Raw genomic sequence first — 14,836 nt, 5'->3', positions numbered from 1 at the left:
GCAGTCTTTACTGCTCAAAATCCAATCAATCGTCGAATATTTTTGATCGCGAATCGCATTCAGTTTTAAGCGTAGAAACGTGACAGCCATTGGAAATGATTGTCATTCTGTGCAAATTCGAGAGTAGCGCGTCATCAGACGTCATTGGCAATTCCCTTATTCGTAATCCATCAAGAGACACGGTATTGTCTCGCGCCAAGTGATGTATCTATACGCAAACCGACGAGTTGAGAGACTCTTATATTTTCAAATCTCAATAACGGCTGAACCGATCAAGTTCTGAGTTAGGCTCAATCGATAGCTGGGTTTGAATTATACAATAAAATGTGTTTTTATTTTTCGTCTACGTGTCTTACGAGACGAAAGGAGATATTAGTATTATCGTCTGTTGTTTCTTTCACTTTTTCGACACTATGCAGCACTAGCAAGCAAATTTTCTCACTAGCGTTGCATTGAAAAAAAATTTTTGACAATGTCGCCAGCATCCCTATGACAACATTTCTACCGTATTTACACTTCAAATCCAAGTGTGTTATTTTTACACGCATAAACGTCTAAAAATAACACATTAAACTGAAGCTCTTTTTACATGTTTCTTTATGTGTTAAATTACTTCATTTAACACGTTTGATCGTCTTAACCCTTAAATGCCACACCTCTCAAGAATCTCGTAAATGACATGAGGGGTCTAAAAGACCCCAGCATAAAAAATATGGGCTGTACTTCCGAAACGTCCATGCACAGATTTAGGTGAAACTTTGTGAATAGGTTCTTTTTAGATAGAAAACACATATACCAAAAGGATTTTTTGCAACTCCAAAGTTTAGCAACTTTTTTAACATTTTTAACTTACTGTCTCCGCACATACATTTTCCACGCGAAACAAACCAAAACAGCTCTCAAGTAATGTAAACAACTATAAAATCATACACAAAGTGCAAATATATTAGTTATATACTCTGCTGTATACTCTGCTTTACCGAAAAAAGTGGAGCCCCCCGCAGGGGGGCGGAACCTACTGCCTCCACGCATACACTGTCCACGCGAACCGAGGTTCACGCACACCCCCCCCCGTGCTATCGGGGGAGGTGCGGTAGTCCCGAAATAGTTCACGCATACACTTTCCACGCGAACCGAGGTTCACGCACACCCCCCCCCCCCCCGTGCTTTCGGGGGAGGTGCGGTAGTCCCGAAATAGTTCACGCATACACTTTCCACGCGAACCGAGGTTCACGCACACCCCCCCCCCCGTGCTTTCGGGGGAGGTGCGGTAGTCCCGAAATAGTTCACGCATACACTTTCCACGCGAACCGAGGTTCACGCACACCCCCCCCCGTGCTTTCGGGGGAGGTGCGGTAGTTCCGAAATAGTTCACGCATACACTTGGCCCGGCCCGGCCCGGCTAATTTTTTTATTTGTTTTGTATATAAACTAATATATTTGTATTTTGTGTATGATTTTATGGTTGTTTACATTACTTGAGAGCTGTTTTGGTTTGTTTCGCGTGGAAAATGTATGTGCGGAGGCAGTAAAAATGTTAAAAATGTTAAAAAAGTTGCTAAACTTTGGAGTCGCAAAAAATCCTTTTAGTATATGTGTTTTCTATCTAAAAGGAACCTATTCACAAAGTTTCACCTAAATCTGAGCATGGACGTTTTCGGAAGTTTCGCCAAAATATGTCTCCTTACTCAATGATTTTTTGATCTTTAGTTATGAAAATTTTTTTCAATGTTTTTCAAGGTCTAGAAAAGAAAATAAAATGCTTATATTGTTAAAATTTCAATTTCAACATAGTATAAAAAATTAAGTAAACTGAGTACTGCTATATAGCAGTACTTATAAGTGTACACACTGGTAGTTCAATCACTCAACTATCATCAGAGGGAGCATAAGCTCCATTTTTGGCGGAAACATTTGAAAATATATAATTGTAAAGGTTCTGGGGTCCTCTGGACCCCGGGTGGCATTTAAGGGTTAAATTAAAAGTTAATACGTTCAAGCGTGTTAAATAACGTGATTTAACAGCAAAAAATGTATAAAAAGAGTTTCAGCTAAAATAACACCTGAATTTGTGGTGTATATACACGTGTAAAACAATGAGAGACAATATTTCCAATAAATCGATGAATTTTTGCGCGCGTTATTATCAATAGAGAAGTCCTATTCTGTAACTCTAACGACAGTATCATTATCGTTATATTGTCGTTGTGTAGCTTTTTTCATATAGTATACCTGCACAACGACCAACGACAATAACGATAACGACACTCTGTCGTTAACAGATACAGAATCAGGGTACAGGAGGTAAATCAGACCTATCAGTCAGAGAAGATTATTTTATATTTCTTTCTATCACTAGATGACTCTTTGTCAGACCATGTCGTGTAGAAAGAAAAAGATTTCAAGCTAAAAGTGAAGAAGCGAGAGCGAGAGAGCGCGAACAAAGGAGCAAAAGTGAGGAAACATGTGCGAAAGGGAGTAAGAGTGAGAGAACATGAGCGATAGAAAAAGAAGAGTTTGGGAAAAAAAGAGCAAAATTATTTTTTGTAAATTTATGGATGGAAAACTTAGGAATATAATCGCAAGGGATGGATAATAATATAGTCTTAAAACAAATAAATTATTGCAGAATACATAAAAGCATAACAATATTATACTGTCTTTAAATCATATATTGCTTAAAGATGTTTTCAACTTTACTAAAAAACCGAATGATATACAATTAAAAAACAATATTTTTAAAAATGTAAAAAAGTCGCGAAGAGAGCACCAGTATGAAAAATACTATTGTACAACTAGTGGAAAAAGTGATGGTCGCACTTGCTTCGCTCGTGCAACCAACTTCACACTCATTTGAGCTCGACCACTCTTCCCACGAGTTGTTCATACTATTTTTCCTAACAAGAGCGTGAAACAGGCCGCTTTTCGCGCTTGTTTTACAACTTTATTTCTCCACTAGTTCAGAAATGGCTCCATGTTTCAACGCTTATGTCATCATTGCGAAATGGATCGTTTTGCTCACTCAAAACAAGCGCGAAAAGCGGCCCATTTCACGCTCGCATTAGGAAAACAATTTTTCCTAGCGCGAGCGTGAAATGGGCCGCTTTTCGCGCTTGTTTTGAGTGAGCAAAACGATCCATTTCGCAATGATGACGTAAGCGTTGAAACATGGAGCCATTTCTCAACTAGTGGAGAAATAAAGTTGTAAAACAAGCGCGAAAAGCGGCCTGTTTCACGCTCTTGTTAGGAAAAATAGTATGAACAACTCGTGGGAAGAGTGGTCGAGCCCAAATGAGTGTGATGGTCGCACTCGCTTCGCTCGTGCGACCAACTTCACACTCATTCAGAATCGACCACTTTTTCCACTAGTTGTACAATATACTATTTGATATGCCGAATATCAAAAATAATTGTGCATTGCAACATGAATTATGTTGATTTCCGTAAGAAAAATATTTAGATGAATAAGTGTTATTCAACATTTTATAATTTTAAAAACGTACAAAAGAAATGTTAAAGTCAGAAAATTACGCCAAATAAGAAGAGAAAATATAATTAACAAATTAAAAAAAATTAAACATTTTGTAATAGTATAATTGTATTCCCCTCAACATTGACGTGATCCTGACTTGTTGGAAATTTCTATAGAGTATAGATTATTATTCCATATATAATATGTAATATTGATACGCTACTTAAAATGACTCAGGCGAGCAGGAAAAGTATAATTTTACGAAAAGTAAAATAGACGATATGAAGGTACTATCGGTGAAAAAACGACCCGTGTATCAGCTAAATGTAAGGGCGAGGAGAAGATAAAGTATGCATCTTCGTTTTTGCTTCTAAACTAGTGCAATAAGTTAGAATAAAAAAAATATATTTGTTTCATTCTAACTTATTGAACTAATTCAGAAGTACAGCGAAAGAAAACAAACCCAAATAATATTAGCCACATTCAGACTCGACCCATAAGGCGGACAAGGACGCTAAACTAGCTGTCGCCGGAGAAAGCCGGGAATCTGACGGGGCTACTTGAATATTCTAGACCTAAATCTAATAAGCTCATCGGCAAAATTAATGGAATGCGCACGCGCTAACTATCAAGGCGATCCATGCTTGATACTGGTCCTTTGCTGGAGAACCCCTGACGGAAATATTTCTACAAAATTAAAAAAAATAAAATAAAAATGTACTACAAAAACTATAAAATATAATTGTCAGAATCTATTGAATTTTACATGAATTTAAGAAGTACTACAAAATCCTACATGAAAATGCTAGAATTGGAACACTTGTAAATTTTTGTATTTTTTTAGTGCATCTTGATCTATAAATTTTTCGGTAAAACTACGCCAAACTACAACTAATACTGATATTCTACACATTTCTATATCTATTTGAGTACAGTAGACTACAAGGCAATATTAGAATTAAAACACTCTCTAATGAGGAAATTCACCCAACATAAAAAAAATTATATTTATTTTGAAATTTTATTACTACTTTTTAACTAAATTTGTTTCTTAAGATGCAACCTATAATTATAAATATTTTCTCGTACTTGAAAAACACACTTACCTGGGATTCGAACTCGAGACCTCGGGACTTCTGGATCGTGAGCTAACTGTCTTTAAGGCTGATTTATAAAGGCCGTAACCGTTAATTTTTGCCGGAATCGATAAAGTTCAACATTGCGATTTCAATGCTTTAGTTTATACTGAGTTTCAGTAACTGGTAATTTATGCCATAAATATAATATGATTCAACTTTTATTCTGATTTATAGAGGTCGTAACTGTTAACGTGTGCCGGAAAAGATAAAATTTAACACTGGATTTCGATATTTTTATATTAAAGTCTTGAAAACTTGTGATTTATGCCATAACTGTAAAGTTAACTCAATTTCAACTTTCATTGAATACGACAAACGATCAGACACGTATCGTGGGATGACGTGTGATTCCGTGCTACGTGAGCGACTATATCGGAAGGGTCAGTAAAAACAGTGTGCTGCTCACTTTTCGCATTTTTAATCAAGAAATTACAATCATTCTTCAGGAATATACAATCGATCCCTTGTTAAAGGATCAATATAAAAACAGGCAAGCTAGCAAACGAGCAAGCGCAACGTATCGTAGGTATGACAGGATTCATAACCTTCAATCACGCCAACTTTAGCGGTTAATTTCTTCTTTTAAAGCCAAGAGCGATACTTTTTTCTTTTCAAACCTTTGTTTTCAGGCGAAATACGTTGGTTGAATATAAATTTCATTAAAATTAGTGAGAAAACCCGTACACCTGCGCTATTATCAAAGTCTATAGTTTACTTCACATATGTATATACAAACAATATTTTATTTTTAGTACTAGTAGTAAATATTGGAACGCAACTAAAATGAAAGAAAATTTTATATAATTACGTTCATCTTTCAGGTACGAATAAAAAATATGGAGATAATAAATAAAGACATTCAATTAATTACCTTGGTCGAAAGATTTCCACAGTTATATGATAAGAAAAATGTTAACTATAAGGACCGAATAGCTGTGGAGAATGCGTGGCTATTTATAAGCGGAGAATTAAAAATACCTGGCAAGTATAATACACATTATATATATACACATAGTTAATTATATATAGGATTCTGTAAGTAAAAAAGTTAGATTTAATAATGATACATATGTAAATATATATATTTTTTTCTTTTAGTCGCTGATTGTACTGCTCGATGGTTGTCATTACGCAATAGATTTTCTAAGGAAAGAAATAAAAAGATACCTTCAGGAGCAGCTAAGCAAACAGAATGGCCATTAATGAAGTATTTAACATTTTTACATCCTGTGGTGAAGAAACGACGAACATTTGGTAATATTACAATAGAAGAAGAATCAAACTCTTCGGAAACACAGGATGTTGATACTTATGAAGAAAATTCACAAAGCATGACCGAAAATGACGATTGTACCAATTACGAGTATTTAAATGAATCAGGTAAATTGACTAAATTGAACTTTTTATATTTTCTAATGTGAATTTATATGATTTTAAAGTTGTTGAACGAATATTGCTTTTTATAAATAACTATATTAATATTGTAACCATTTTGCAGATACTTGTACCGATGTACCAAACGAATCTTTATCTAACTTGGAAGAATCTTTCTCAATCTCAGATATTTTAAGCAAAAATACATTAGTTACAGAAAGACCCACAACACCTAACGTATCTACATTTAAAGAGATTGCAATACCGAGGCCATCTACGCCAGAAAAACCTACAACACACAATACATCTACACCAAATAGATTTAGTCTAAAAAGAAAATTTTCGCCTGTTGAAGAACAGTTAGGTAATGCTGTTGATGTTTTTAAAAGTTATGTTACTAAGAAAAATACCGTACATGCAGAAGATGAGTCCTTAAAATATTTTTGTGACTCCTTGTATGGAGATTTAAAGACTCTCAATAAAAAAGATTTAATTTCATGTAAAATTGACATTATGCAAGTAATTTCAAAGTATACAAATTAAATTTTTTTTACATTTTCAAATTTTAAACAGATTAAATCCAAGTTTAGTTGTGAACAGTTTGTTTATAATTTCTAATGTTTTTCTGCATTCAAAGGTCTAGAAATTACAGATATACAAGTAATAAAGAAATTTAATTTTGAATACACGTTATTTGATCAAATACTGAAAGTTCATGTACGATCAATTTCTTTGATTTTTTATTTTATGGTATTTTTATACAAACAAACACAAAAATAATACATTTAAGTTTACTATTCGGATACATGGTTTTATTTAATAATCCACAGTTTATTACACAGTAATATACATATGTATTTGTTATTCAGCATATATAAGACTATAACATATTTTAAACAAGTGTTTTATATTAATAAACATTAAGTGTCATATTAAAAAAACATTTTATATTAAAAATTTTGTTTTATGTTTAAAAAACCTGAAAATATTTATTTTGGCATATATCCTCTAAAAATATAATCCCATTGCCAATGAACTGCTCCTTCATTGGAAAGATAGTTAGCCATACTATCCCGAAGTTCCATCACGTTTCTGGAAGCATTATTTGATCCTAAACGTCCTATTCTTTCAAAACTATCTACGTGATCATTTCTAAACATGCCTGGTGTAATGCTTCCATCAGGCTGAACATTATCAACAAAAAAGGATGGACAATACACTCTTTCACAAGCAGGAACTCTTTCTTCAGATATACGTAAAAAATTGTGTAAACACACAGTTGCTGCAACAATTTTCTCCACATTTTCCACATCAGCAATAATATTATTTCGCAATATTCGCCATCTTGATGATAGAATACCGAAAGCATTTTCAATCGTTCGCCGTGCTCTTGACAATCGGTAATTATAAACTCTTTTATGAACGTCTAAATACTTTCCAGGGTACGGTCTCAGAATGTAAGGTTTCAACGGGAAAGCTTCATCTCCAACAAAGTAATGTGGAAACATAATGTTTGTATTCTGCAATACTGAATCGGCTGGTAATTTTATTATACCAGAGTCCAGCGCTCGCCCAAAGGCTGAGTCTTTGAAAACACCTCCATCGCTTTGTGAACCATAGGATCCAATGTCCACAAGTGTAAATACGTAATCAGCGTCACAAACAGCCATCAATATGATGCTAAAACTTTTTTGTAATTAAAATAGGAACTTCCAGATTTATTTGGAGCTTGAATAGTTATGTGCTTCCCGTCTATAGCACCACAACAGTTAGGAAGGTTCCATTCTTCATAAAATCTTTTACTCTTGTTTTGCCAGTCTTCAATTGTTGGTACTTTTAAATAAATTGGAGAGAGAACTTCCCAGATAGCTGCACAAGTTTCACAAACAATTACATGTACAGTTGTCTTTCCTATCAAAAACGCCCACGCTACTACCTGCATATTGCAGCCATGTGCTAGGTAACTAAAATAGTAATTTATGTAAAATTATATATATGTATAATATCATATATAATATATACATATATTATATATGCATAACAAGTGACAGTATATAAAAAACAATAATTTATTAGAATTTATAATATTTGTATACTTACAATAATGTAATAACAAGTCTATGTTCGGGACTTATTGTTTGTCGATTGCTGCGCTTAATTAATTTGTGTTTAATTAAATTTAATAATACATAGAAACTTTCTTGTGACATTCTTGTATATTTTATAAATTGTTCATTGTCAACACTCTTCATATCATAAAATAAATTATGAAAATGTCCTTTGGTAACTCTTTTTCTATTTATTGGGCGTACACCCCAACGACGTTTTCTTCTGTACGGCTTTGATGTTACGTTAGCAGCATAATAAGTTAAACCAAGGATTGTTATAAACATTGCACACACAATTATTTCACTTGAATCCATTTTTATTTCTTTCCTTAGAAAATCTATTGCGTAATGACAACCATCGAGCAGTACAATCAGTGTCTGAAAGAAAAAAAAATATATTTACATATGTATCATTATTAAACTTTTTTATTTACAGAATCCTATATAATTAACTATGTGTACTGTAACTTAAAATTTTGTAACTTAATAAAAAAATAAAGCTTATTAATTAACTATATATATATATGTATAGTTAATATATATATTTAAGTTACAGAGCCGTCTGTAGCATATTTCTGTATATCTTTCATTATATTCATTATATTCCTATATTACTAAGTTGGTACAAAGTCAAGTTTTGCGTCCTATTATTTCTCTGTATAAAACCAAAAGTCCTGGTTTGACTATCTTTAAACCATCCTAAATGTAATAAGAAATTTATAAAAATATGATAAAAGATATGTAAGATTTTATGATTTTACAATAAAATAAATAAAGTATATTAACTTATATGATTCTCTAACTTATAATTATATTATGTGTATTATATATACTTACCTGGTATTTTTAATTCTCCGCTTATAAATAGCCACGCATTCTCTACAGCTATTCGGTCCTTATAGTTTATATTTTTCTTATCATATAAGTGTGGAAATCCTTCGAGGTTAATTGAATGTCTATTCTTTATCTTCATATTTTTTATTCGTACCTGAAAGATGAACGTAATTACTTATATAAAATTTTCTTTCACTTTAGTTGCGTTCCAATATTTACTACTAGTCCTAAAAATAAAATAGTGTATGTACATATGTGAAGTAAACTATATAGACTTTGATAATAGCGCAGATACGGGTTTTCTCACTAATTTTAATAAAATTTATATTCAACCGACGTATTTTCGCCTAAAAACAAAAGTTTGAAAAGAAAAAAGTATTGCTGGTGCATGGCTCTAAAAGTAGAAATTAACCGCTAAAGTTGGCGTGATTGAAGGTTATGAATCCTGTCATACCTACGATATGTAGCGCTTGCTTATTTGCTTAGCCTCCGATAGTCATTCACGGTAGCACGGAACCCACGAAACCACAGTGTGACGGAACCACATGGCATAAGTATAAACATGAAGAATAGAGATAAGGAGGCCGAACTATATGTATCGGACATGCGACGAAAATCGAAGCTCGGTAATAGCAGAGAGAAACCTGAGAGCGGCCATCCGGCTTCGGGGGACGTCTGTCCTAATCTGCCCTCTGAGAAAGTGGACGTCAACTACGGCGTTACGCTCGGTAATGATCAGAGAGGACTCGCACGGAAAACCCAACTCACTATCAAACTTGGTGCTAGAAATTGAGGTAGCTATAATATATGATTCGAGCACTATGTATATGTCGATCAGCACTATTTATTTGTATACTATGCGTTCAACTTTACAGTGCTTACTGGGTTGCGTTATTTCGGAAGCACACGAATAGGTTTTTGTTACGTCTGCACCAGATTTTGTGGTGCACGGTGCTAGAGTTCTCGATTACCTTCGATGTGCGTTTGTTTACCATGCATGCGCACGTTTAGAATATGTGTATACGTGACATACATATGATGCTCTGACATCATCTAAATCTAATGGATTCCTTTGTGCGAAGTAAACTTTGTGACTTGAGATTTTCATATTTAGAGGAGCTTTTCAAGTGTAAGTATAACATAGTCATAAAATTTATATATTACAACGTAACTGTAGTACACATAACCTACAACATAACCATAAAATGCACGTGCGGTTGAAAATGTGCAATTATTTGATTCTAATTATTAGCAAATGTATTTTTGAAATGAAATGTAGATACGGCAAAACTTAAATAAGGCAATCGTAGTTTAAGCAGTGTAAAGTTAGTACATCGTTTATTCACATTATTCATATATGTCCCGTTCTCTCGTATTATTCATACCCGGCATACGACAGGTAGTAACGCTACTACGCTAGTGAGCTTGCACCAGAAAAAGTGGTGCACATTTCCAGAAATGAAGATGCGCTTGAGGTATCGAAAAGTATAATGCGTGCGCATAAGACGACAGTGATCACCACGCTATCTTACGGTGCATAACCATCAACATTTACCCAGTCATCTATGCACCATCTTTCATTGTGAATTGGGTTTTCCGTGCGGGTAACGATACATGGGTTCGTATCCATGCTATGGTTCGTGTCCGAACTACTCAGATGGAGGGGATATGCTGGTCGCGCAAGCCCCTCCTCACCGCTGCGTTCGAAAACGTCCCCTGCCAAGAGCGAGTGAGGTGGCCTGGGGAAGTGAATGGTGGGAGTTAGGGGACTGTTGGTTTTCGAACGCAACCCAGGGGGAGTTTTCAAACGTCTACTCTCCTCTAACCTATCTAAGTTTCCACGTGTTTTGCGCTATTTTACATCTATCTTTCGCATCGCGCAATTCGCGAATATTGTATTCACAGTTATTACTATTTTCAATATACTGTATTTTTACACACATACGCGCAGCGAGACATTATAAGAAGACGAAAATGGATAATGCTGTACGTCGAAAGCGTTTGATTTCTTTGGCCATAATAATCAGCCACAAATTTTTACAGTCCAGTTTGAGTGTAACAAATGAAAGTGATTCAGATGAAGAAATTAATAATATTTTGATGGCAAGACATCGGCGTAAATTGCGTGGTGCACGAAAGAAGCCATTGCGCATTGAAGGGTATGTGGAAAGAACTGTTCAAGGTCTAACAGCAAAGCAATTTTCGCGAACATTTTCGCATGATCCGGACACGTATGAGATTTTGGAAGCCAAGTTAGGCTTATTATTAAGTAAAGAGAGTGACTCTGGCAGAGCCATTATTCCTGTTCGCAAGCAGTTGCTGTCTACATTATGGCTTCTTGCTACTCCTGATTCTTACAGGTAAAGATGCTTTATAAAAGTAGAATGTTTTATTTTATAGCTTATTTCTGTTGTCCAATAGTGCTACAGCACTATCGGTGTATATTGCAGGTCTGTGGGTGAACGATTTGACATGGGAAAATCATCTGCAAGTGATTCCTTTATTAGAATTGTTAAAGCTCTCAACGACATTGCTGGGGACGTCATTGTCTGGCCTCGAGGTGACCGGCGTATTGCTGTTCAGGAGATGTTTCACCGCATCGGAAAGTTACCGCATGTAATAGGAGCTATAGATGGAACAAACATTCCAATTAAGGCGCCAAAAGTACTTGTCTACAACTGGAAATAGACTTATATAAACATTTGCGTTTTGCAACAAGCGATATAAGTCGATACAAGTGTCGTTCTATCTTTGTTAGTGTTTAATGAGTAAATGTAGTACTTTATTTCTAGGTAGACGCACGCTTTTACATAAGTAAAGATAAGGAATATGCCATAACATTGCAAGCAGTGTGTGATGCGGAACTTCGATTCTTAGACTGCTTTGCTGGATTTGCTGGATCAGTGGGAGATCGGCGTGTTTTTCGTAATTCAGATCTGTGGAAGGAGGTAAATGCAAATAGAGCATCTTATTTTGAGGATCAGGACTACATTATTGGAGATAAGGCTTATCCATGTCTGTCATGGTTGATACCACCATTTATTAATTTGGGCCAACTCACACAAGTAAGACATTTAAATTAGAAGTGGATTTTACTGCATGTGTTTCGTAGGCTGCTCCAAAATTTATTGGCAGTGCTAAAAATGTATAGTACACGTGACGTATACTGTAGATCTTCAGCACTGGCAATGAATTTTGGAACACAGCCATAGTGGAGAGATAGTAGTGGAGAGACTATCATCTTTTATGCCTTTCCTGATTCTTACAGGCTCAGAAAACATTTAACACAGCACTTGCCAGTATGAGGCAAGTTATTGAGAGATCATTTTCATTGCTGAAAGGCAGATGGAGACGACTGAAATTCTTGGACATGAATCGTGATGACATGATACCCTTTGTCATCTTGGCAAGCTGTGTATTACATAATGTTTGTCTGGATAATGGATTGGAAGAGTATGAAGACTTCATCATCGAAGGACACGATGACGACGATGATGATGATGATGACAATTTTGTTAGGCAGCCAATAAATTTCCAGAATGATCCAGAAGGGATAGTAAAACGACAATATCTTGTAACATTAATTCGTTGATGTTTATTCAACTGGAATGGAATTCACACAGCCATTAAAGACCAAAGGAACAAAAGTTGTATTCTTAATTTATAATAGCACATATTATTCTGTAATCACACAGCCATTAAAGACCATTCTTATAAAGGAACAAAAGTTGTATTCTTAATTTATAATAACACATATTATTCTGTAATCACACAGCCATTAAAGACCATTCTTATAAAGGAACAAAAGTTGTATTCTTAATTTATAATAACACATTATTCTGTAATCACACAGCCATTAAGGACCATTATTATAAAGAAACAAAAATTGTATTCTTAATTTATAATAACACATTCAGTAATCACAGCCATTAAAGACCATTATTGTAAATGAACAAAAATGTCACTTAATATCACCTTGTGTTAACCTAAGATTACCTTCTATCACGAGTTGCAATAAAATATCGTAGATAATTGAAAAAATATTTTTAATCAATAACAAAAATAATGCATTATGTAATACCTAGGGATCGATTCTGTATCTTGCGACAAGGTACAGAATCGACTTCCTGGTCTTCCTGTTGCAACATAATATAGCTAAAAATATTTTTTAGTCTACGAAAAAAATTAAAATTCTTTGAAGACTAGTAAATTTTACGCACAAAATTTCTGCATAACAGCTCTAAAATATAGCTCTTTAGTAAGTATTTAAAGATTAACATTATATATGTGAAACTGCGCAAATTATATTTATGTAACTTATATATGTATATTATGTAATAATAAAAAATTTAGAGTTTTTCAATGAGTTTTTCCATATAAGTTTCGTAACTTTGTCGAGCTAGATCCTGACGTTCCAATAACTCATGGTGCCTTCGTTCTCTGGCTTCATCACGTATCTTATTTTCCTCACTCATAGTTTTTGACCACAGTTCCAGTTCACGTTTCATACGTGTCTTCTTTGGTTTTTGGGCTTTTATTGAAATCCCATCACCACTATCTTCTGTATCATCGATGTCACTTATTGTGTTGTCAGTATTAGATATACTGCTTGAAGTTGCTGGATGAGGTCTCTTCCTCAGACTCGAAGCTAAGGCAACAGGTTTTAAGCAAGGTTTTTCTCCCAGCACTTCCTCCAATTCTTGAAAATATTTACAGGTTTTCGGTGCCACTCCCGTCTGGTTGTTATGATCCTTTGTACGTTTGTATACTTTACTTATATCCTTAAATTTATTCTCACAGTTTTTACCCGTATATTGCCACGCACTGTTGGCTTTCTCCAATTCCTCACTTATTTTTGTCCATACAACATCATTTCTAATAGAAGTATTTTCAAATAGAGATTGATGCTGCTTCCACTGATAAATAAGTGTCTTTACAGCATTTTCATCTTTCCAAAATGCAGTACTCTTCTTTACATCGCATGTTGGGATTGTTGAGGTCTGGGATGAAACTACATCTGGGCTGAAACCAGTATCATTCTGACAAACTGATTCTTCAACCTCCACACCAAAATGCTGCCGAACTTCCTTGACATTTGACACTTCGATAATATTTTGTTCTGCAAAAACAATTTAAAAGATACGTTAATAAAATATTAAGTTGTATGCCAAGATAAGCATACTATGAGCCTGAACATAAAGATTGTCGTAACTTTTTCTGACAGAGTCGTAAACGTAAGTCGGAGTCGGAAATCAACACAAAGATGACATTAGCGTATACCGCATTTATCGCATTGCGATGGATACGGCATATGCTAACGTCAATCCTTTGTGTGTTGACTTCCAACACCGATTTACGTTTACGACTTTGTCGGAAAAAGTTTTAACAATTAATATTTATGCTCAGTTCTAAATATACATGAGGTTAGGACACATATTTTTGGCAGATTTTGTAGAATAATCCGTAAATAAATACTTACCCTCTTTATCCCACAGAAGTAAACACCCATTCGGCATAATCACCAATTCGTTGGTATTAGGATCTGTGATAATAACTTGCTTCGACTTATCAAGCCGTATTTCTCGCGTTTCAGATGCCATATTTACCGCCAAATAAGTCACCTACCCACTTTTCCTACCTCGCGAGGCAGGGAGAAAAAGTCACTCAGAAGGTGGTTTGAGAGTGTTTTCGAACGCACTGATCGAGAGCCTATCGAGAGCTCTCGAAGTGTTTTCGAACGCTCGTCGGGTGGGTCAAGGCACTCGGGGGACGTTTTCGAACGCACCGCTCGTGTACGCTAGGCACTCGGCAAGCTTCGAGCGGGGAGAGAAGGGCAGACATACGATCTGCTGTCTCTCTTGAGCTGTGACGTTGCCGCTTTGCACGGACCGGCTATACCACGATGCCAC

The 14,836-nt window shown here is 35.0% G+C and overlaps 2 protein-coding genes and 2 long non-coding RNA genes across 7 annotated transcripts; 2 read left to right on the top strand and 2 right to left on the bottom strand.

Moving 5' to 3' along the window:
- The first annotated feature begins 4,520 nt into the window (after nt 1–4,520).
- On the top strand, nt 4,521–6,608 carry LOC139820425 (uncharacterized). Of its 2 annotated transcripts, XR_011733960.1 has the most exons (5): nt 4,521–5,137; nt 5,241–5,335; nt 5,433–5,592; nt 5,710–5,991; nt 6,110–6,608. It is a non-coding gene; the product is annotated as an uncharacterized lncRNA (long non-coding RNA). The 2 variants fall into 2 exon arrangements; XR_011733959.1 differs by lacking the exon at nt 5,241–5,335 and having other exon boundaries at nt 4,628–5,137.
- A 209-nt stretch (nt 6,609–6,817) lies between these two features.
- LOC139820423 (uncharacterized) lies at nt 6,818–9,554 on the bottom strand. The gene is made up of 4 exons (XR_011733958.1): nt 9,382–9,554; nt 8,931–9,081; nt 8,086–8,471; nt 6,818–7,949 (listed from the first exon to the last, which is right to left on the bottom strand). It is a non-coding gene; the product is annotated as an uncharacterized lncRNA (long non-coding RNA).
- Nucleotides 9,555–9,645: 91 nt separating this feature from the next.
- On the top strand, nt 9,646–12,697 carry LOC139820421 (uncharacterized). 3 transcript variants are annotated; one of them, XM_071790692.1, is made up of 5 exons: nt 9,646–9,721; nt 9,803–11,287; nt 11,378–11,591; nt 11,720–11,992; nt 12,196–12,697. In XM_071790692.1, exons 2-5 carry the CDS (start codon nt 10,542–10,544, stop codon nt 12,517–12,519), a joined length of 1,557 nt encoding a protein of 518 aa, XP_071646793.1. In that variant the 5' UTR covers nt 9,646–9,721; nt 9,803–10,541; the 3' UTR covers nt 12,520–12,697. The 3 variants fall into 3 exon arrangements, with proteins under 3 accessions (XP_071646793.1, XP_071646794.1, XP_071646795.1); XM_071790693.1 differs by having other exon boundaries at nt 9,691–10,056; nt 10,327–11,287; XM_071790694.1 differs by having other exon boundaries at nt 9,692–10,056; nt 10,971–11,287.
- Nucleotides 12,698–12,872: 175 nt separating this feature from the next.
- Nucleotides 12,873–14,538, bottom strand: LOC139820422 (uncharacterized). Its single transcript, XM_071790695.1, has 2 exons — nt 14,407–14,538; nt 12,873–14,046 (listed from the first exon to the last, which is right to left on the bottom strand). The coding sequence occupies exons 1-2, from the start codon at nt 14,525–14,527 to the stop codon at nt 13,277–13,279; spliced, it is 891 nt and encodes a 296-aa protein (XP_071646796.1). The 5' UTR covers nt 14,528–14,538; the 3' UTR covers nt 12,873–13,276.
- Nucleotides 14,539–14,836: the final 298 nt, after the last annotated feature.

The sequence above is a fragment of the Temnothorax longispinosus genome, chromosome 10 (assembly GCF_030848805.1).
Source record: "Temnothorax longispinosus isolate EJ_2023e chromosome 10, Tlon_JGU_v1, whole genome shotgun sequence".
Lineage (NCBI taxonomy): Eukaryota > Metazoa > Arthropoda > Insecta > Hymenoptera > Formicidae > Temnothorax > Temnothorax longispinosus.
Note: the sequence above shows the minus strand (reverse complement) of the source record. Positions and strands in the feature narration are given on the sequence as shown.